Genomic DNA, 22,180 nt, shown 5'->3' on the forward strand with positions numbered 1-22,180 from the left:
TCTTTTCCCTAGGCAGTGTGTCTCCCAGTGATCAGCCTGACAGCCTTTAAAACACACACACACACACAGCTGATAGCCCTAATAGCCTCCTGTGAGGCCAAAAGCCCAAAAACCCAAACTGGGTCTAATGAATGGAGCCCACCCTCTCTCTTCATTCATAAACCCCAGGAACCCTTTTCCAGCTTTGTCAAAAAGCCCACAAAGCTGTTAACAACAACATAAACATTTTCCTGGGGTTTGTAAAACACATAATTTTGGAACCTAGAGAAAACATATCTGCCTTCCACCACTATGCAAGTGATAATGTCACAGTAGGTATCGCTTTTTTTTTTTTATTTCGTTTTTTTTGTGTGACAAACTTGTTTCTTTTGCTGTATAACTGGCAGAGATGACTATATTCTGCCACACAGACCATTTTCAAAATAAAGGCTGTACAATAACACATTAAAAACTACAAATGGTACAATCTTTGGATGTAATTTATTTCTGCATATTGTTACAGTGTATTATAAATAAAAGTCATTTGACAGTTTATTCAATATTACAAACAAAAGGCATTGATCCACTGCACTGTGGTATGTGACCACATTGTTTAAACAAAAATCACAGAAGCTGTGCACTCTCTATAGTAAGGCATGGGGATTTAGTCCATATTTTGATCAAAACATTTAAGCTTGCAGCTCCGGTCAAGGGAACCCAAGTTTCTGCAAGTCCTACTCTATCACTCAGACTTATAAACATGCCAATTGCCATTTATTATAAAAGAATATTTGAGCATTGTACTGCACATTTATTGTGCTACAGTAAACAAGAAATGCAAAACCTAAATTTATAGTGCAATCTGTAAATATATAATCATTGAGTATTTTTTTCTTACCTTTATAGATGACACTGATCAATTTCATGATAACACCTATAGGTTTAGAGCATCAACTGTTAACTATTCTTGCTGTAGAAGAAAAGCCTGACTTAGAAGAAAGGAAGAATCAGTTGTATCTCGAAGGAGCGAAAATCAGGTAAATTTTTTTTTCTTTAATATTGGGAAAGCTGTCATTTGGCATATTGAACAGGGATCAGAAATTGTAGGGCCCAGGACTGACAAAATAGGCAGCCCCCCCCACTGTGTTTCTGCAACTCCAGACCTGCAGTGTCTCTCCAGTCAGTCACCTTCTGTCTCTCCAGGCCCATGGCCCATTCTGTCTCTCCAGCTCCTCTTCTGTTGCTCTAGCCAGCACCCCTTCTGTCTCTCCAGCCAGCACTCCTTCTGTCTCCCCAACCAGCACCCCCTCTGTTTCTCCAGCCAGCACGCCTTCTGTCTCCCCAGCCAGCACCCTCTCTGTCTCCCCAGCCAGCACCCCTTCTGTCTCCCCAGCCAGCACCCCTTCTGTCTCTCCAACCAGCACCCCTTCTACCTCCCCAGCCAGTACATCTTCTATCTCCCCATCCAGCACCCCTTCTGTCTTCCCAACCAGCTCCCAGATTCAGCCCCATGCAGCTAACAGAAATGTACCTTCCCTTATGTCTTCTGGCTGCTCTGCTTTGTGAAAGTGTGCACAGCGCATGGCGTCGTGAGCACCTTGTCTTAATTTAAAAAAAAATATTGTACCAGGCAGCAACTGGCAAGCTGCTGCCTGGATGGACCCCAATGTTGTAATGATCAGCAGGGTTCAGGCAGCAGTTATAGATGGATCTCTCAGTGCCCCCTGGCAGCTGGTGCCTGGAGGCCAATGCTTCCATGGCCTCCAGGTGGTCTGCCACTGTGCAGCTCTCCAGATATTGGCGGTAGGAGCCAGGGGCTGGTCCTTGTCTCTGTCCAGGCCCAGGACTTCAGTCCAGGCAGTCTTCTCCTGATGGCGGCCCTAATATTGAAGCATTGATATTTCTGTAAAAATTATGTTCTTTCAGTTCGACAATTTGATATATGCAATCTCTTTTTATGTATGACAATTTAAATCCTACCATTTCACATTTGGTATATGGTAACTAAAATGTGAGATACTGTAGGGGAAAGGAGGAACATCATAAGAGGAAAAAGGGATAAGAAAGCAAATGGCATCCCACCACCACTTGTGAATGCCCTATTATAAAGCCTTTTGGTGAACAAGATCCTAGACAGCACAGGTCATAATACAGTACTAGCCTTTAAGCCATCTGGATTTATGCCTCCTGTTGAGGGACTGGTAAATTCATAATTATCAATGTCAAGCACGTTTACTTGATATTGATTAGATTTTTTTAAGGGAAATCTTATTAAATGTTATTCCTTTAAAAGTCAATAACAATGGAATGTTCTTAATATAAATATACTTATTATTTAAAAAGTTTTACAACTGTAACTCAAACATTATTTGCTTCTATACAACACTTCTTTAACTTTAGTGTATTTGATTATTCGTGAGAGAAATTAGTGCCTTATTATTTGATATACTATAGTTTTGATTATGTTTTCAGGAAGCCATTTAAAAATGTTGCTTTTGGGGTCAGTTATTTCTAGTTATATCACTGCCTTCAATAAAGTACACATTTTATACTGCTGATCTGAGGAAACTAACCAATTACATTGTAGGGTACATTTCTATTGCTGCTTTACAAGAAAGTCATAAAAACTAAATTGGAAAAGTTTACTTTTTGTAATTTTAAATAGAGTTTATTTAGAGATTTTCAAAATGAACATAGGTTTGGTGAGAGGTGGATACAGATATAAAATAAAGGGAGAGTAAGGAGTGAGGGGTGTAGGAGAATAATATAGATCATTGTAGAAGGTGTCTACTCTGTTAGCTAGCTGGGGAGAGGAGATGTTGTAGTGTCCAGGCAGCCAGTGAGAGCTGGGGGGGAGCCTCCATGCAGCACTCTATGAGGCTGTGCTAGACCCACACCTTACACCTTATATAATAGATATATACATATACAAGAAAACAAAAACAGAAAATTCATAGAAAACTTTATTGCCAGGAACAAAATGTCTTCATAGTAGAGAGTATGATAAAGAACCCTTGCTCATAAACTCCATCACTTAAAATGTAAATTGATTGCTCAATATAGGAGCATAAGTCCAGGTCAGCATTGTCTGTTGAGCCTCACTCCAAAAATGGGCAACATAACGTACTGTTAAGTTGTCAACATACAGATTACATCAAAGTCAGCATCTTTATGTATGCCTATTGAAGTTACTTTGAGTTTTTATGGTTTAAGAATCATTCTCTATTATAATCTAATTTATCTTTTCATGACAAAGGATATAAATACATATTTTCATATTTCACAGATTGTTCACAATTTTTGAGTTGGAGGTGGTATGAGCTTAAGAAATAAGTGTTACGGAAAAATGCTTCTATTAAAAGCAATTCTAATCTAGACAATTCACACATACTACATTTTAGGGATGAACACTGTTAAACCTAAAATACTTTCACTTAGTAACAAGTTATATTTTTCATAAGAATATGTCCATATTTTAAAAGTATGCGGATGAAGATCAATGCTAGCTGAAGCGATAAAATTCAGGGCATTTAAACAATGTCTTATACATTTAGGTGTTTTTTTCTGGGCAAATGTAATAAAGTTTAAATATTTGTAGACAAAATATAAGATACCATTGTAGCCTCTCATGGAATACAGCTGTTATGATGCTAATGACAGATTTATAATAATCCTAACTTGTATTGGATTGATAATGGCCAATTCAGAATAAGAGCACAATGCAGCCTTTATGAACATTTCAGAGGCTTCATCAATCTGCAGAAACATGTTTTCCAAATATACAATAAGCACCAACAAATGCAAGCTTTCCTATTATATGGCATTGAGTGAGGTATTAACAGCAGTGATGTAACGATGTGCACAGACACTAATGAGACAATCAGAGTGCAGGAAAAAGGGGATGTAGTCAGGATATCGATCGTCATAATACTGACAGTGGCATCCTGATAATCACAATACCAACAGATTCCGATGGTAGGCATTAGGGTTAGTATAGACACTAGGGAGAGGGTTAGGCTGCGGGACATGATGGTTAGGGTTAGGCTGCGGGACATGATGGTTAGGGTTAGGCTGAGGGACATGATGGTTAGGGTTAGGCTGCGGGAGGGGTGGGTTAGGGTAAGGGTTAAGATATGGGTTAGAATACTTACCAGTATCCATTGGGATTTTGACCGTCGGGATGCCACTGTTGGTATTCTGTCAGCATCCTGACCGTCGGGATCCTGTACCCAACGTGGAAAAAGTGCTTTCATTTATCTAGTACAGTTAACAAGATTAAAGCAAATATCTGGCTTAGATGGCTTACAGTGCCTTTTTTTATCTTCATTTCTCATACAGTACACGTCCTTGTTAGATTGTCAAAGTACTGACGTACTGTATTCTTATTCAAAAAAAGGTGTTTCCTTCACTTATATACTAACATTTATTTGTATAGCACCTGCATATTCCATTGCACTTTGCCATTGGGAACCAAGCAGTAATAAACAAGATTGGGTAATAACAGACAGTTATTTACTAAAGTGAGAGTTTTTAGAAGTTAGTTTTAGAAGAGACAGATATCCCGAAATTTTGTGAGCCTGACAGATACTCGGGGAGAGTAGGTAAATATGAGTAAGACGGCCCTGCTTACAAGCTTACAATCCATAGGGAAAAGGGCATTTGATACATGAGGGAAAGTTCTGGATATAGCAAATTGGCTCGCCAAATTGCAAAGGTCCTAGGTGGATTGTAAGATCCAGTCACACAGCAATGTTTGCCTGGGATCAGTGGGATGTGTGAGTGTACAAAGAGAACATATATAAAGTTATGGGTGGACTGTGTAGAGGGGAGGTAGAATAGCTTATGGAGGTTTTTTTGTGTGGTTCTGGAATTTGTCTGAAGAGGTGATTTTTCTGGGAATGCTTGAAAGATTGAAGGCTAGAAGAAAGTCCTATTGTGGGGAGAAGATCATTTCAAGGAGTAGGTACAGCCCTAAAGAAATCCTGTAACAATTAATGGGAACAGGTAAGGTGTATGGGTGAAATCTTGGGTACAGCAGAGAGGTCGGTATTTTGAGATAAGCGAATCAATGTATGTGTAAGTAGACATATGATATATTGAATTCAATAAAATACACTGAAACTGTGCGGATCTTGCCTGCATGGGCTAATGGCATCTTCAGATGGCCCATTACATGCTATAGGGCTTCCCTATCACCTAACTCAATTCCTCTTCAGGGGGATGCAGGATGTCCCAAAGCACATCACCATTTTTACCAGGGTTCACATGTGCACGATGGGGTCCATAGGCAGTAGTAAAGTGATTGCGGATGAGATCACTTACTTCTTCCTTTTCGCCAGGTTGGGATCTTATCGGAGCCCATGTGATTCAAATTGATACAGGCCACATATTTTAATAAATATGGCCCTTTGTGTGTAAATCAGTCTAGCCACTGCATTCGAAATAGATATTAGGGATGAAAGTCTGTTTAAGAAAACACCAGTAAGGAAGCTATTTCAATAATCTATGCAGGAGATAACTAGTGCATGCATAAAAGCTGCAGTGTCTTGTGTGAGACACTTAATACAACCGAGCTATTGCTACACCAGGGGTGTCCAAACTGCGGCCTGTGAGCTCCACCTGCTCCAATGTGGCGCTCTGACTAAACCAAAGTTTGGAGTCTTTGATCCACTGATACAATCTTGCATCTCTGTGAAAGACAGACAAAGCTCAGGCAACACCCTCTGAATGGAAGCAGCAGCCTGCCCAGTTATCCCACCCCAAGGGCATCCCCAACTCAGCCTTGGGCCTCCCACCTAGCTGTAGAGTCAGACATAGGGTGGATGAGGACCAGAGGCTGCTTCTGAGAATAATTGGGACTGTGCTATAAGAAGGATAGGGATCTAGGTAGTGATTGTAAGTATTGGGACTATTATCTGAGGGAGGACAGGCACTGGGGACTGTATATAAGGAGGAATCCTGGAGGATGGGGGCAGGAAGCATAATCTAAGGAGGAGAGTGTGAGGCTAGGGCCATTATCTGAGAGGATTTGGAATGGTACCTGAGGAGGAGGAAAGATACCATAAACTGAGGAGAATACAGACCATAGTCATTCTCTGAGGGGCATTATCTGCGGAAAATATAGACCAAGGACTCTTGCCTGCAGTGGAAGTCACAACTCCATTATTCGCATTAATACAGCATCTCATTTTGGCAAGTAAAACTGCAATCTAAAATGCTTAAGTTTATTTAAAGATATTTTATCAGTTTTAGTGTTTCCTAGAATAAGATTTATTCAGTAAAGTACCCTTACCTAATTACTGAGAGGATAACTGTGAGTAACAAAAAAATATGTTGTCCTCCGTTCAAAGTAATTTCTTTAATACAGCACTCCAAGAAAAAAGTTTACCCTGCTTTATACTTTCAGTACAATATTTTATATACACATCAACATTGCTCGTTGCATAGTTGACAACACATCACTTTGCTGTATGTAAAACTAAGGGCTTCATTCAGAGGCGGCCGTACGGTCTACGACCGCATGGCCGCCTCGATGTTTGTCCAGTGCACATGCGCACGAGGGAGCCGGCTCCTTCATGCGCATGCGTGAGACCACTACGACCGACAGCGCCGGTCATAGCGGGTCTCTTTCCAAAGGGGGCGAGCTGTCGATGTTGATTGACAGCTCGCCCCGTTTGGAAGGCAGGCCGGGGGGGTGGCAGCCTAAACGGAGGCGTTCCCATGGGAATGCCTGCCGTTTGGGGGAGGCCCCACTGACATCACTAGTGATGTCAGTGGAGAGCTTCCGGCTCTGACAGAGCCAGAAGCTCTCCGGGGCTTACGACAAGTGAGACCCTACCCTAGGGTCTCGTCATAAGCCCCGATGGTCGCGATGGTCTATGACCATCGCGACCATCACCCTAGCGGTCGTAAACCCACAGCCTAATGACCGAAACAGAGGCGGCCGGTCAGGATGCAAGCGGCCGCCCAGTTTCTGAGCGACCGCTTGCATCCTCCGACCGCCTCTGAATGAGGGCCTAAGTCTCTTGTCAATTTAGTTACACTACTTATGCAAACAATTTGTCACCATAGCTTGCGTTGAGTGTATCTTATACTTGCCTCTCCTTTTGCTTGTAGAAGTGGATAGCAGGGTTCACTTGTAAGTACAGTACAGTAATTTAAACCATTCCCCTTTTTGATACAGTGTTTTTCCAATGAACTTTGAATCAGTCATATTTTAATGATGTCACGGGAGTTTTTTACTTGTACTTTCCCCTGGAGCTTGCCATCTGCCAGTTTGATGTGTTGTTTTGATTTTGATCAATTGTAAAGTGTGAAAGCCACTCATAAAAATGTATTTAACATTGCACATCCTGGCTCTGCTGTGATGCAGTGTCAGTGGACATTGGAGCATGATAGTTCCCTCAAGTCATATTTGCATAATTTGCTAACAGTTTCCGTGGCTCTGGTCCAGGAGCGCCATCATCTTGGAATGACTTCATCTGGATGTCCACACAATCAGCGAACAGTAGATAGGAAGGACCAATGACCATTCAAGGTACCCTATTTAAGCTAGGAAGTGCTGGCAGTACATTGACAGTACAACAACTCTTCCAGTGTCCCTTTACTGGATAACCTGAAAACCTGCATCAGTGTTCCTAACCTGAACATTCTGAAAGCCTTCACCAGTGTTCCTACATGGACATTCTGAAATCCTGCACCAGTGTTCTTACATTGATTATTCTGTAAACCAGCACCTGTCCTCCAGTACCTATATACAGGCAATCTTGTAAACCTGCACCTGTCTATGGATTTAGCAAAAACTTACCTGTCCACTCTCTCAGTGTATTCTGCAAACCTGCTCCAGTGCCTACACCTTGGCTAATCCCTCCTGCTCAGCTACCCCTCCTATCTACTATCCATCCATGGTATTCTCTGTACTGCTGCAACCTGCCTCCTCACTCTCTACTGTTCCACAAGAGGAACAGCATTATTAGGCCATTAAATTTCTCTAATACACAACTATGCTCAGCTAGCCAAAGGGGTCCTGACCTGTATCTCATAGCATTTTCCTGCAGCACCAGTGCTATAGCATATATTAGGATGGACAGTGTAACAATGACATAGACAACATGGAGCCAAACAGATATTTAATAGTAGGAACCAATGCACTATTTGCATGCTTATTCATAGAGCATATTGGTGCTAGTGTGACAGGGACCCAGTCCAGTTCCTATGACTAATAAACAGGAATAGAAATCATCATTGAGCCACTACTTTTAGTATAGTGTCAGACAGGGGCATACAGTAAGACATAAACACAGGTCCCCATTGTAACATTTTGAGGGTCAATGGTACGTTCTTTCATTCCTGAGGTTCCCACCTTGCTCTCTGACCACACGTGGAAACCAGTGGATGTTCAGTGCCGTATCATATGAGCTTTTACTTATGGAGCCCATGAACTAGGGATAGCCAGTGAAGGGTTAATCATCAACAGTTGATAGTTTGTAACCATCAGGGAGCGCAGAGAAGATGGACCAGTATCGCTTCAAACCAAACATATTTACTCCCCAGGCGGTAGTTACAGCACATGTGTCTGGGTCTTGTAGATTGAATACAAATGTATTGCCAATCTTGTAAACAGCCATTGCTGACATAACCTCTTATTGGACGTGGAAGATGCTAAACTCAAATAGTTTCCTCAGACATTTCATTTTCACCTAATATGTGGGAAAACTCAGTTTAGACGTTTGGAAAATAATTCAGCTCATTAATCAGCATAACCCTGAAAGCTGTTGGTAAGGCACTATCCTATTTGATTGGTATTTGTGATTCTCTAAGCCAGAAAATGAAGCGTACAGGTACACAGCAGGACATTGCAAATTTGGTTGCTCACATGAGGTAATAGCTTTTTCTTTCATTCTTTTTTTTCTCAAGGCAATTGTGTGCAGGTAGTAGAATCACTAATCGGGTGAAAAGTGCATCAGAAATAAAAACACATCACGAAATTGGTCTGTGTCCCTTAATTATTAAAGTTACAAACAATTTCCTACACCTGGTGGTTAACCCTTTATAGTTTATAGAAGCAGCTAAGATTTGAATGAGTAGCAATTCCCTAAGCTGTTTATATGGTATTGCTGTCGACATGAGTCATAGTGAAATATTCACTCTAAATGGAAATAGTCTTAAATTGTAAAATCTTATTTAACCATTGGTAAACTACAGTGTACACAGCGTACAACTTCTACCTATACAAGTAAAGCTTAACGTATAAAAGCAAAGCCTAAAATGGTGCAAATAGTATATACAATATATTCTGTTACACATAACCATTCATTTAGTCTCATTAACTTAGTTTGCACTAGTAAGATGAAAGCTAAGATATAATTGGAGTAGGAAATGTACTCACAAGAGATTTCACACCCGCTTGTGGGGTGCTGTACCACATTAACCAGAGGAAAGACTTCAAAATAGTGATCCATAAGTCCTTATGGGGCATATTTATTTTGTCTTGCATATTACCCCTGAAAAGTATTATTTCTTATTGCCGCATAGCATGCCAAGTAAGAAAAGATTTTTCAAGGGGTATGTATTAAAAATGTCTTGCAGGGACACAGCTCAGATAGGAACTCGTCCCTGCAGAGACATAATAATATAGTGGTAGCTTATGCTATCATTATACTGCTGAGTTCGGACCTGGCATTTTTACTACAATTGGAGAAATGTAGCCCAAAGACTACAATGATGACAATGGCTATCGGGGCCAAATTCCTAAAAGCTATGCTTTTCATACTGTAGCTTGATATATCTCATAATTTAGCAGCCCCCATAAGAACCAATGAGGGGTGATTTCCTATTAAAAATGGAGGGAGCGCAGCAGATATCCATTATCTGTTGTGGTCACCACTTCATACATTCTGGGGATACTTCATTTTTGTGGGATTCCTCAAAAAATGTCTGTTTTCTGAAGATTTCCCACAAAGTTTAGTTAATAAATAGGCCCACTCTACTATCAGCACTCGCAGGGGCGGAGAGAGCCGACCCAGACTCGGGGAGGGGGTGTGACCCAATCGAAGGAGGCGTGGCCACGCACCCTTCTGGGGAAAAAAAAAGTGTGATCACTCCCCACCTCAGGCTGCTCAGCAGCAGCGATCAGTCTCCCACTGCAGCCCAGCACACAGCAGCGTCAGACCTTTACCCCCGCCAGGCCCCTCCAACAAGCCTGGGCATGGGTAATTAGTACCCGCTTCCACCCCCCCTTCTCTGTGCCCCTGAGCACTTGCTGCACTTCTTCAAAACACCAGACAAGCCAGGACTGCAGCTTGCTTTATTTTTAGTCTGACCAATATTTATGAAAAGGACAGTGAGTACTGACTATGCATTCCTCATAGTCATCAATAAAACAGTATTTTGAGGTTGTGTAAAGCTGCACCCAGCAGCCAATGAATACAGCATAAATGATGTACATTGGACAAGTGTTTAATGGTCCATAAATATGAGTCCTCAGAGACTTGTTTGAGATCCTAATTTGATCCTTGTCAATGCCTTGTGTCCTTGAACAAGTCACTTTGTCTTCATGTGTCCCATGAGTTGGGAAACTGTACCTGCAAAAAATACATATACAATGCACTTTAAAAGAGATTGCTGGGAGATATGCAAGTATAACACAATTCATTGTTTATTTGCATATGTTATGTGTGTGTACGTGTGTGTATGTTCCTGTAGCAAAAATCAGTTGATAATTGTGTTAATTAATATTTTAGTATGCAATTTAAAGATTAAATGCCATTCAAAACCAGCCAAAGTGAATTTAGGAACACTGCTTATGCATTTTAAGTATATATTGGTTTTATTTGCCTACCAGTCTTAAAGTCTAGGTGTCTAGGTAAAGAATTAAATCAGTCAAACATTGATGAATTCCTCCCAGAGCCTATTATAAAATAATTCACTTGAGGCAAAATATGTAAGCAGTTGTGCTGGAATTTGACATGCTTAGGAATCTATGACAATTAAATTACTGTGAGGGTCTGCTTGGGAGAAAATGATAGAAATAGCAGTCTAGACTGTGCTGGAATCCTCCATGCTTTATTTTTATGATTCCTAAAATAAATACAATTTCTTATAACAGAAAACAGTTGAAAGAGATAGAAGATCAGATTTTGGAAGTATTATCTCTGTCACAAGGAAACATCTTGGAGGACGAGCGAGCTATTGACATTCTTTCCTCAAGCAAGAAGTTATCCCAGGAGATCCAGGAGAAACAAGAAATAACAGCTAAGACAGAGAAACAAATTGATGAAACCAGAGATGGCTACAGACCTGTATGTACATTCTTTTTATACCATCACAATTTTTTTTTACACCTATTTGCATTTGTTTTGTTTTTACAAGTTCATTATTCTCTTAACAGTGAACTTAAGTGATTTTAGATATTTCATCAAATCATTGTTTTGCATTCTCTGGCGTGTCAGAAGAGAAATTTTAGCTGAGGAAGCCATTAGTTATACAGCCCTGTTGGTTTGTGCCATTAGAAATGCCAACATGAAAGCACAGTGACAGCTGATAAAAATTGCTACAAATACAAATAAAAGTCCATAAAATAAAATTTCACTGAAAAAAAGCAAAAAAAAAAAAAAAAAATTTTTTATATATATATATATATATATTAGGGATGAGCGGGTTCGGTTCCCTGAGAACCGAACCCACCCGAACTTCGGGGATCCGGGGCGATCCGAGCCCAAGCTCGGATCTCCCTGTCTGCCCCGGATCCCTCTCCCGAGGCAAAACCTCGAGATCTGCTGTCGGATCTCGAGGTTTTGCCTCGAGCGGCCATTTAAAAAAAAATGCCTTTGCCTTTAATGGGCAAAGTGCTGATTGGCTGACAGAGCCGTCTGTCACGGCTCTCAGCCAATCAGCATTATGGTGCTCATTTGCATGTAGCACGGACTCGTGAGATCCGTGCTACATGCATCTGTGTGATTGACAGTGACACAGAGCACAGATGGGTCAGTGAGACCCGTCTGTGCTGCTGTGTATTTCAATGACACAGATGCACGCACGGACCAGGAGATCCGTGCTACTTGCATCTGTGTCATTGACACAGAGCACTAATGGGTCCGTGAGACCCGTCTGTGCTGCTGTGGTAAATAAAAAAAAAAAAACCTGTGTAAAAAGAGAAAAAAATGGCGTCCTCCCCCCCAAAAAAAGAGCAACCAGCCCCGGGCATTAGTGACCCAGTGCTGGGTGTGCTTAAATACAGGGGACAAACGACATAGGGGTCCCCTGTACTTAAACACAACCAGCACCTGGCTAGTCAGAACCAGAGCTGGTTGCCAAAATACGGGGGACAAACGACGTAGGGGTCCCCCGTATTCTGCGCAACCAGCTCTGGGCTCTGATCCGGTCCTGGTTCTGGAAATACAGGGGAAAAAAATGAGTAGGGTTCCCCTGTATGTTCCAGAACCAGCACTGGACTTTTTCTAGCGGGGGGCTGATGCCACAGCCAGGGGAGCCCTTTCACCGGGCCCCCCAGCCGCAGCATCAGCCCTGACCGCTAGTCAGCCCAGGCCGGGGATCCCTGGAGAGATGGGGACCCCCCCAATAAAGGGGTCACCCTCTCCAGGGCACCCCAGGCCCAGGCTGATAGCCCGGGGCTATCCCCGCCACCCCTGGTGGCGGTGGGTGGCGGGTTGATTGTGTGGTGTGGTGTAAATAAAGAATATCAAACATTGTCTTTACAAGTAGAACTGCAAGTCCCAGCAAGCCTGCCCCGCATGCTGGTACTTGGAGAACCACAAGTACCAGCATGCAGGGCATTAAGGGCCCACTAGTACCTGTAGTTCACCTGTAAAAAAATGTTTAAAAAAAACACAGGACACACACACCGTGACAGTATAAGTTTATTAAACATACATACACACACACACACACACACACATGTACACATACTCACCTATGTAACCCTGTAGCATCGGTCCACTTGTCCGGTAAAGTATCCATAGGGGACCTGTGAAAAAAAACATACTCACCATCTCCTATGCGAGGTTCTGTCCTCTTCGTTCCAAAGTAGGCATCCCCGGACTTGGCAAAAAAAAAAAACGAAAACGCGATCCACGAACTTAGTACCGTTCTATAGAACGGTACTTCCCGAATGAGAGCTTAGCGGCGGGGTATCACCATGGAAACCCCGCTGCTAAGCGTTCATTGGCTGAGAGAGGTCATCTCCCGTCTCTCAGCCAATGAACGGCTCCCTCCATTGTAGTCAATGGTGGGAACCGCAGGGTAAACTTTAATAACCTTGCGGCTCCCAGCATTGACTACAATGGAGGGAGCCATTCATTGGCTGAGAGAGACGGGAGATGGCCTCTCTCAGCCAATGAACGCTTAGCAGCGGGGTTTCCATGGTGATACCCCGCCGCTAAGCTCTCATTCGGGAAGTACCGTTCTATAGAACGGTACTAAGTTCGTGGATCGCGTTTTCGTTTTTTTTTTTTGCCAAGTCCGGGGATGCCTACTTTGGAACGAAGAGGACAGAACCTCGCATAGGAGATGGTGAGTATGTTTTTTTTCACAGGTCCCCTAGGGATACTTTACCGGACAAGTGGACCGATGCTACAGGTTACATAGGTGAGTATGTGTACATGTGTGTGTGTGTATGTATGTTTAATAAACTTATACTGTCACGGTGTGTGTGTCCTGTGTTTTTTTAAACATTTTTTTTACAGGTGAACTACAGGTACTAGTGGGCCCTTAATGCCCTGCATGCTGGTACTTGTGGTTCTCCAAGTACCAGCATGCGGGGCAGGCTAGCTGGGACTTGCAGTTCTACTTGTAAAGACAATGTTTGATATTCTTTATTTACACCACACCACACAATCAACCCGCCACCCACCGCCACCAGGGGTGGCGGGGATAGCCCCGGGCTATCAGCCTGGGCCTGGGGTGCCCTGGAGAGGGTGACCCCTTTATTGGGGGGGTCCCCAGCTCTCCAGGGATCCCCGGCCTGGGCTGACTAGCGGTCAGGGTTGATGCTGCGGCTGGGGGGCCCGGTGAAAGGGCTCCCCTGGCTGTGGCATCAGCCCCCCGCTAGAAAAAGTCCAGTGCTGGTTCTGGAACATACAGGGGAACCCTACTCATTTTTTGTCCCCTATATTTCCAGAACCAGGACCGGATCAGAGCCCAGAGCTGGTTGCGCAGAATACAGGGGACCCCTACGTCGTTTGTCCCCCGTATTTTGGCAACCAGCGCTGGTTCTGACTAGCCCGGTGCTGGTTGTGCTTAAGTACAGGGGACCCCTACGTCGTTTGTCCCCTGTATTTAAGCACACCCAGCACTGGGTTACTAATGCCCGGGGCTGGTTGCTCTTTTTTGGGGGGGTGCACGCCATTTTTTTCTTTTTTTACACAGGTTTTTTTTTTTTTTTTTACCACAGCAGCACAGACGGGTCTCACGGACCTGTCATTGCTCTGTGCCAATCACACAGATGCATGTAGCACGGATCTCCCGGGTTCGTGCTACATGCAAATGGGCACCATAACGCTGATTGGCTTCCTGTCTGCCACTGCAGTGCCACTCCTAGATGGGCCACGTGTTTGTGCCGCCCCCTTGTGTCGCTTAGCATAGTCATCCAGCTTCCTCGGTACAACCTTTTGGCCTAAAAACAATATTGTGAGGTGTGAGGTGTTCAGAATAGAGTGGAAATGAGTGGAAATTAATGTTATTGGGGTTATTAATAGCGTAGGAACAAAAAAAGGCCCATTTATGTGATTTTAGCTGGTTTTTTTTATTTTTTAAGAAAAAATCCAGATCCAAAACACAAAACCCAGAACCCAAAACACGGAAGGGTGGTTTTGGCAAAACCAATCCAGATCCAAAACACGAAGAAAGATCCAGATCCAAAACCAAAACACAAAACACGAAAAGTGTCCGGTGCACACCCCTAATATATATATATATATATATATAAAGAAACACGAGTGTAGCACAGGGATCCCCAGGGTCTTATAAGCCTTGCTATCTGGGAAAGGGACGTAGAACATCAGTGCAACCTTCCTTGGGGCTGACTGTTGGCAGTGCCACAGAGGAGATAGATGTGACCTCTGTATCAGCCTGAACAAAGAAGGTAATATGCACACTGGTCACCTTGTTTTAGAATGGTATTATTTAGAGTAATATAGAAATTAAGGGCATATTTAATAACAAGTAATAAACTTGTTATCGCTTCTTACGAATCTTAAATGGTGCTGCAACCAATTAATCAACACATGACAGGAGCTGATTGGTTGGAGTATGATGTAGGATTCATAAAGAGTGATAAAAAGAATATAATTCGCTATTAAATATGCCCATTTATTTCTACAGCAAGATCATTTTTAATTTCTATAAAATATAGCAATATTCATTAATGTATCTGTAACAGTTGTAATATTTACCATTTTTTAATAACCATTGGGCAACCCTCTTCATAATAACTCTCCAGTGGGTACTCAAATGTTTCAAATAAATTAATAGAAACGTTTGTAATGTACCTAAGGTGTGTCGTTTGATGATGATTAAACTGTTTAATTTATGGACCAGCAATGTTTGACATACAATACACTTAAAACATATAAACAGACAATAATGTTTAAAGCACTTTCTGTGAGAACTTGTGTGGTTTGGGACTGATTCCCTGTTACTGACAGTACGATAAGTTCACACAGAGCCGTAACTAGACTTTTTGGTGCCCTGTGCCAGAAAGAGCAATGGTGCCCCCTCATTTTTCAAAGGGACATAATGCACCCAAAAAAGGGGAATGGCCTCATGGGTAAGGGCCAGGGAAGAGATAGGGGAGGCCAGGAGATGCTGGGGATGAAATAAGAGGAAGCTACAAGTGAGAATGATAATAAACAGACATTTGACAGGTCCAAACAGCACCCCCTGCCCTGTGGTGCCCTGTGCGATGGCACCGGCCGCACTACCCTAGCTACGGCCCTGAGTTCACAAGTAGTGGTGTGTTGAAACACTTGCCCTACCTTTTCCTATCAGTGGTGTTCTCCATTGTCTGCTGCTGTAGCAGCTTGCACCGGGACAGTCAGCTGCGTGTAGTCTCCGTCTGCCTGCCGCTCGTTGCTTGGACAGTGTCCTTATGTTAGCTCTTTGCAGAGAGCCGCTGTGTTTCTCACTGAGGAGTTTGCTGCGGAGTGATTCGAGACAGATATATGTGTATATATATATATATATATATATATATATATATATACATCAAAATGACTGCACACTGAACCGAACTTGTAACGTCTAGGGGTGCTCCTTCAAAGGCATATAGCCCAAAAAATAGAAAATCCAGAAAAAAGGGCACTCACCACTTGATGTGCAATTCTCCTTTTAATTCAACATAAAATCATCAGACTCACCAACAAGAGACAGCACAGCGATCACCACAGGATCATAACAACTATTCAAATAAGCCTGTTTATATATCGTAAATGATTGCCAATAACACACATCTGTGCCTTCTGGCCACCAAACCGGAAGTAACGCAATCAACTCAAAAATTGCCCTCTTAATGCAGCCAACCTAACTAGAAAAATTACTGTGGGTATGCCTGCTCACTCACCTGTGCAGCAGGATCAGATCGGGAGTTGTTAGACTGTCACAAGCTTTGCGGGAATTGATGTGCACGGCAAAACAGGAATTTCGAATTCTTTATTCTTTGTATGTGAACAGAAACCTATTAAAGGTTCTGTGGTGTTTATTCCGGTTTCTCTGTATGCTTTGCAATACAGACAGAAGTGAAATCCTTTCTGTTTACACAAATGTATTCGTTACGAAATGGGAAGATGACTATATATGGCGAAACAACCCATTTCAGGAACACCTTAGACACTGAAAAAGATTCATAGATGATGTCATTTTCATCTGGGACGGTGACGAAGATTCGTTGACTAAATTCTTTACTTACTGAATAATAACCAACTGAATTTGGAATTTACATATAATTACAGCAAAAGAATCATACAGTTTCTGGATTTAGAAATCTACATAGAGGGCAACGAAATACACACCCAAACTTTTTTTTAAAAAGTTGACTGCAACAACTACCTTCTATCCTCCAGCAACCATCATCCCAAATGGAGCAGGAACATCCCAGGAAGACAGTTTCAATGCATCAAAAGAAACTGTACAAATGACGAAGTCTTCAAAGAACAGAGCAAACTCCTCAAACAAAGATTTATTGAAAGGGATTATCCTGAAAAAGCCATTGATGATAGCTTGAAAAAGTAGAAAAAAAGAGAAGATCTGCTATAATATAATAATAAAAAAGAAAGAAGTCCATTGAGAACTCTATTCATCACCAATACAATAGTTATACAAAAAGTCTGGAAGTCAGCGTAAAAAAAAAACACTGGCACCTATTGGAACTGGACCCAGAAGTACATCTGGTTACAACCAAGCCTAGGATTATCTACAAGCTGCTACAGAAGCAGATAACGGAGAACACCACTGATAGGGAAAGGTAGGGCAAGTGTTTCAACACAACACTACTTGTGAACTTATCGTACTGTCAGTAACAGGGAACCAGTCCCAAACCACACATGTTCTCTCAGAAAACGCTCTAAACATGATTGTCTGTTTATATGTTTTGAGTGTATTGTATGTCAAACATTGCTGGTCCATAAATTAAATACAGTTATAACAGTTTAATCATCACCAAACGACACACCTTAGGTACATAATTACAAGCGCTTCTATTAATTTATTTACTAGAATTATTAGCCAGGTACACTGATTTAATAAATAGATAGCTGCTTAAACGTTTTTGGGAGCGCAAGATCTATGTTTACTCAAATGGGTCAGGTGAGTTCCTATGAAGAGTAACCTTACATTTTGTAAACACCTTGATTCAGAGAGTAAAATTGTACAGTATCTAACCTTATCTCTGTCAGGATGCTTACTGCTGGGTGCTACCCTACCAACAACTGCTTTATGGTATAGGAACAGGTGACACAGTATGTGCTTTAATTATTATCAATAATAACCCAGAGTTAAAGGAATTCAAACTACAATGCCCTCTTTACGCTGCCAACTTGAAACACATGGTATGATAAGTGAGTGTGGTATTACAAAGAGGGTGACATATAATGGGATTAGTACATTCTGACATACTTTTGTGCAAGGAATACACCTTGGTGATGTTATAAAAAGGTAGCACACTACAACGTGTAACATAACTGGTCTTCTATCTTATTTCTAAACATACTCCACACTAAATGTAACAATTTGTCAGGCTGTACCATTTATTATTTTATGAGCATTAAGGTTATAAGTGGAGTTTTTTAAACCTATCCCTCTCTTCTGCAAACTGACCAGGTTTATAAATACTGAACAAAAAAGTCATATAGGGGTCTATCCATCATCACTTAAATTAACATTTTCACCTGCTTTTGTAGAAATGAAGTGTTCGGGCCATTCATCAAAAAGGTAATGCAGGATATATCACAGATATCTCCTGCTTACCTTTCTCTCCTGGTATGGCCCGCAGTCCCCATACACTAGTATCACAGATATCTCCTGCTTACCTTTCTCTCCCGGTATGGCCCGCAGTCCCCATACACTAGTATCACAGACATCTCCTGCTTACCTTTCTCTCCTGGTATGGCCCGCTGTCCCCATACACTAGTATCACAGACATCTCCTCCTTACCTTTCTCTCCCTGTATGTCCTGTTGTCCCCATACACTCGTATCACAGATATCTCCTGCTTACCATTCTCTCTCGGTATGGCCCGCAGTCCCCATACACTAGTATCACAGACATCTCCTGCTTACCTTTCTCTCCCGGTATGGCCCGCCATCCCCATACACTGGTATCACAGACATCTCCTGCTTACCTTTCTCTCCTGGTATGGCCCGCTGTCCCCATACACTCGTATCACAGATATCTCCTGCTTACCTTTCTCTCCCGGTATGGCCCGCAGTCCCCATACACTAGTATCACAGACTTCTCCTGCTTACCTTTCTCTCCCGGTATGGCCCGCTGTCCCCATACACTAGTATCACAGATATCTCCTGCTTACCTTTCTCTCCCGGTATGGCCCGCTGTCCCCATACACTAGTATCACAGATATCTCCTGCTTACCTTTCTCTCCTGGTATGGCCCACTGTCCCCATACACTAGTATGGGGACAGAATTCATCAAGCACCAAAAATACTATATTTTCTAAGCTTGACCGCGGGAGCATTCACCATCTTTCATATCCCCCCTCCCCTGTCCAGCTCCTTCCACCAGACACTGGGGCTTTTGTACGCCTGCGTGAGCTGTAGGTCGCGCAGGCACACTGGTTTCATGATCAGTGAAAAGACTCATGGAGACAGCTAATTTTCAGATCAGTTGTCTCTGCGCCAGAGCAATGATGAATTACTCCGGCGCTTGCTTCGAGTTGGAATGTTAATTATCGGGGTCTGCAATTAAAATAATGAATAGAGCCCATAGAGAGTCACTGCAAAAGAAAGTTTAAGTGGGGAATTCAATTAGCTGCTGTAATTTGATTGATCCCCGAGGACTACTCTATTAGCTGGCAGTTATCAGGGATTTTTTTTTCACTTGAGGTAGGTGAAAAAAAATCCTTGATATTGACAATGTTTTCGCCATCTAAAACATAATAGGTCCATGAACTTATCACGGATTCTATGTGTTTTTGGGCAAATCCCTTTTTTGTGTGAAAAAAGATGTAATTGAATTGCGTGAAAAAAACCGCAGAAAACCGGTGCAAAAAATTAACAGGGCTAATTGAATTCCCCATTAAGTGTTCAGCGGATTTTATTTTACCCAGTTGCACCTGTTTTACCATACAGCACATGTATATACGCATTCTAAATTTCCTGGGATATAGAATCAGATGCTTTATGTCACTTTACACAGATTTGTGTACAAGGCTGGTGTGGCGCTTAACCACCAAGAAAAATATACACAATTAGTCCTTACATCAAATAAATTTCTCAGTTCTGTCCAATTCCCTTAATGCAGGATTCTCTTATCCAAAGACAGTTCAATATGCTTCAGGCAATGAAGTAAACTCCAGCTATATTTATACCCCTCTTTATTAAGAGATCAGCCCCTCCAAAATGGCGCCAATTCGCGGCAAATGCCGTGACTGGAAGTGACGTCATCGTGAAGCTCCGAAACTGGAAGTGCATAAATAGGAGCCGCCGGGGTATAAGTATAGCCATGTAGTCACTGGTCACCATACTTCTGAGGAAGGACTAGAGGTCCGAAAAGCTTCAAGTATCGGTGACATTATTGTATGGCACATAGTGGTGAAGGTCCTGGAATCATCCTAAATTGCTGCCCTTGAAGAGGAGATTGTTTCCAGGGACTCTGGACCTCAACCCTATTATCATCTGGGAGGGTAACATAACAACTTTCTGGATGAAAGGATTAATTCTTCACCCTCTGTGATACCACTTTGTGGTGATATGCTTGTGTTTTATTTTTTAAATGTGAGTGTAAAATCTATTAAACCTTTGTTCATCTGTGTGACAATATTACACTGTGAGGGGTATTCAATATGAAACCTTAACTTCACTGTTGAAGTTAACGTTTCATATCGGAGTTTTTACCTGTGTTAAAGTATCGGGCGCGCTCCCGCTTATCCCCATATTCAATATAAAATTAACGAAAACGGGAAACTCCGAAGTTGGATTTGCGTAAAGTTAAGAATTTTTCCTTAAAAAAATTGTAAGACCCCCTAAAGTTGTAAAAACATGGTGGAACACTATGGGTACCCCCGTTTTAGCCTTTAATTGAAAGTCGGGGATTTAAATAGCCGCAGCAGGTGTTTTTTTCCCGACATTGAAGAAGTGTTGCAGAAGAGCACTTAGGTTAAATTTTTTCGTTTTTTTAAGTGGTCCCATCAAATTTGGGGTACATGAAAAAGGGTACTAGCATATTTTTAAGTCCCTAAAGTAAATTTTAAAAAATTCTGCATTTGTGCACCTGCCGCTATAATTCTATTCTTCAAAACACCTGCCGCATACTTGCAGAATAGCCCTGAACCTCCTATTGTTATACAATTTTTTCCTAATTTTTTTTTTTTTCACCCCAATTTTTAAATTAATTTTTTGGGGTGTCCCTATTTTTTTTTTTTTACTTTTTTTGACACAGTTCTTTTTTAAATGTCATTCCCAGGGGTGCAGGCTATTTTTTTTAAGCCTGCACCCCTAAACCCCAATTCTGCACTTTTTTTCGACACCAATTCAATGGTGAAAAGTTATCCCCATTTTTTATCAAAGACTTTTCAAAACTGCGATAAGTCTTTGAAATTGAATACGGTGTAAAAGTAAAACCTGCGATAATGACGTCATACCTCCGATATTAACGCAAAAACGATGTTATCGCTCCCATATTGAATACCCCTGTATGTGTTTTTCTTTCATCTTTTTGACTGATGATCACGTTGTGGAAACTGGTTTACTTCATTGTCTGAAGCATATTGAATTGTCTTTGGATAAGAGAATCCGGCATTAAGGGAACTGGACAGAACTGAGAAATTTATTTGATGTAAGGACTAATTGTGTATATTTTTCTTGGTGGTTAAGCGCCACATGTGAGGGAATACCTTTATCCATTGTCTAAGATTTAAGATTTGTGAAGAGTCTTTATTTTTCTCTCACTGGCTGCTAAATCACGGTGTGTCATTATCTCCATTGTTATACAAGGCTGGTGTGGCAATGTCTGCAAAAATAAAACTTTAGCCTCAAAGTTCCGGATACTTTTTGGTTCTATCTGTTCTTTCTCAGTCTTGCAATCTCTCTCTCTCTCTCTCTCTCTCTTGCTGTCTCTCTCTCGCTGTCTCTCTCTCTCTATTTTATTTTTTTAACTGGTTTTTTTTGTGTTAACAGGTTGCAAACCACTCCAGCGTCATATTTTTTGTCATCTCAGACCTGGAATACATTGACTCCATGTATCAGTATTCTTTGTCTTGGTTTATTAACATGTACGTTAATGCTATTAAGAAAAGTGGATCATCTCAGAAGCTACAGGAACGGATAACTAACCTAAATGACTACTTCATGGACAAGTATGATCAAAGTGAATTACAAAAAAGCAGTGCTTTTCTATTTGTATAAATGCATATTAATTTCACTTTAGCACAGTACAGTAGGTGCACCCTTGAAAATCAATCTACTGTTACGTTTGTGGCATTGTGGGTCTGGCAATAAACTTGCATGGTAGATACAGTA

At 41.7% G+C, this 22,180-nt stretch overlaps 1 protein-coding gene across 1 annotated transcript in view; it reads left to right on the forward strand.

Annotated features, from left to right (window-relative positions):
- The window catches only part of LOC148538322 (dynein axonemal heavy chain 3-like), a 1,025,530-nt gene that overhangs the window by 856,198 nt on the left and 147,152 nt on the right, over positions 1 to 22,180 (forward strand). Inside the window, exons 50-52 of the mRNA XM_088455384.1 lie at positions 886 to 1,016; positions 11,087 to 11,279; positions 21,839 to 22,017. Of these exons, the coding sequence (XP_088311510.1) occupies positions 886 to 1,016; positions 11,087 to 11,279; positions 21,839 to 22,017 (503 nt within the window). The remainder of the gene's footprint in view (positions 1 to 885; positions 1,017 to 11,086; positions 11,280 to 21,838; positions 22,018 to 22,180) is intronic.

This window comes from Taudactylus pleione, unplaced genomic scaffold, assembly GCF_031769625.1.
Source record: "Taudactylus pleione unplaced genomic scaffold, aTauple2 ptg000040l, whole genome shotgun sequence".
NCBI lineage: Eukaryota > Metazoa > Chordata > Amphibia > Anura > Myobatrachidae > Taudactylus > Taudactylus pleione.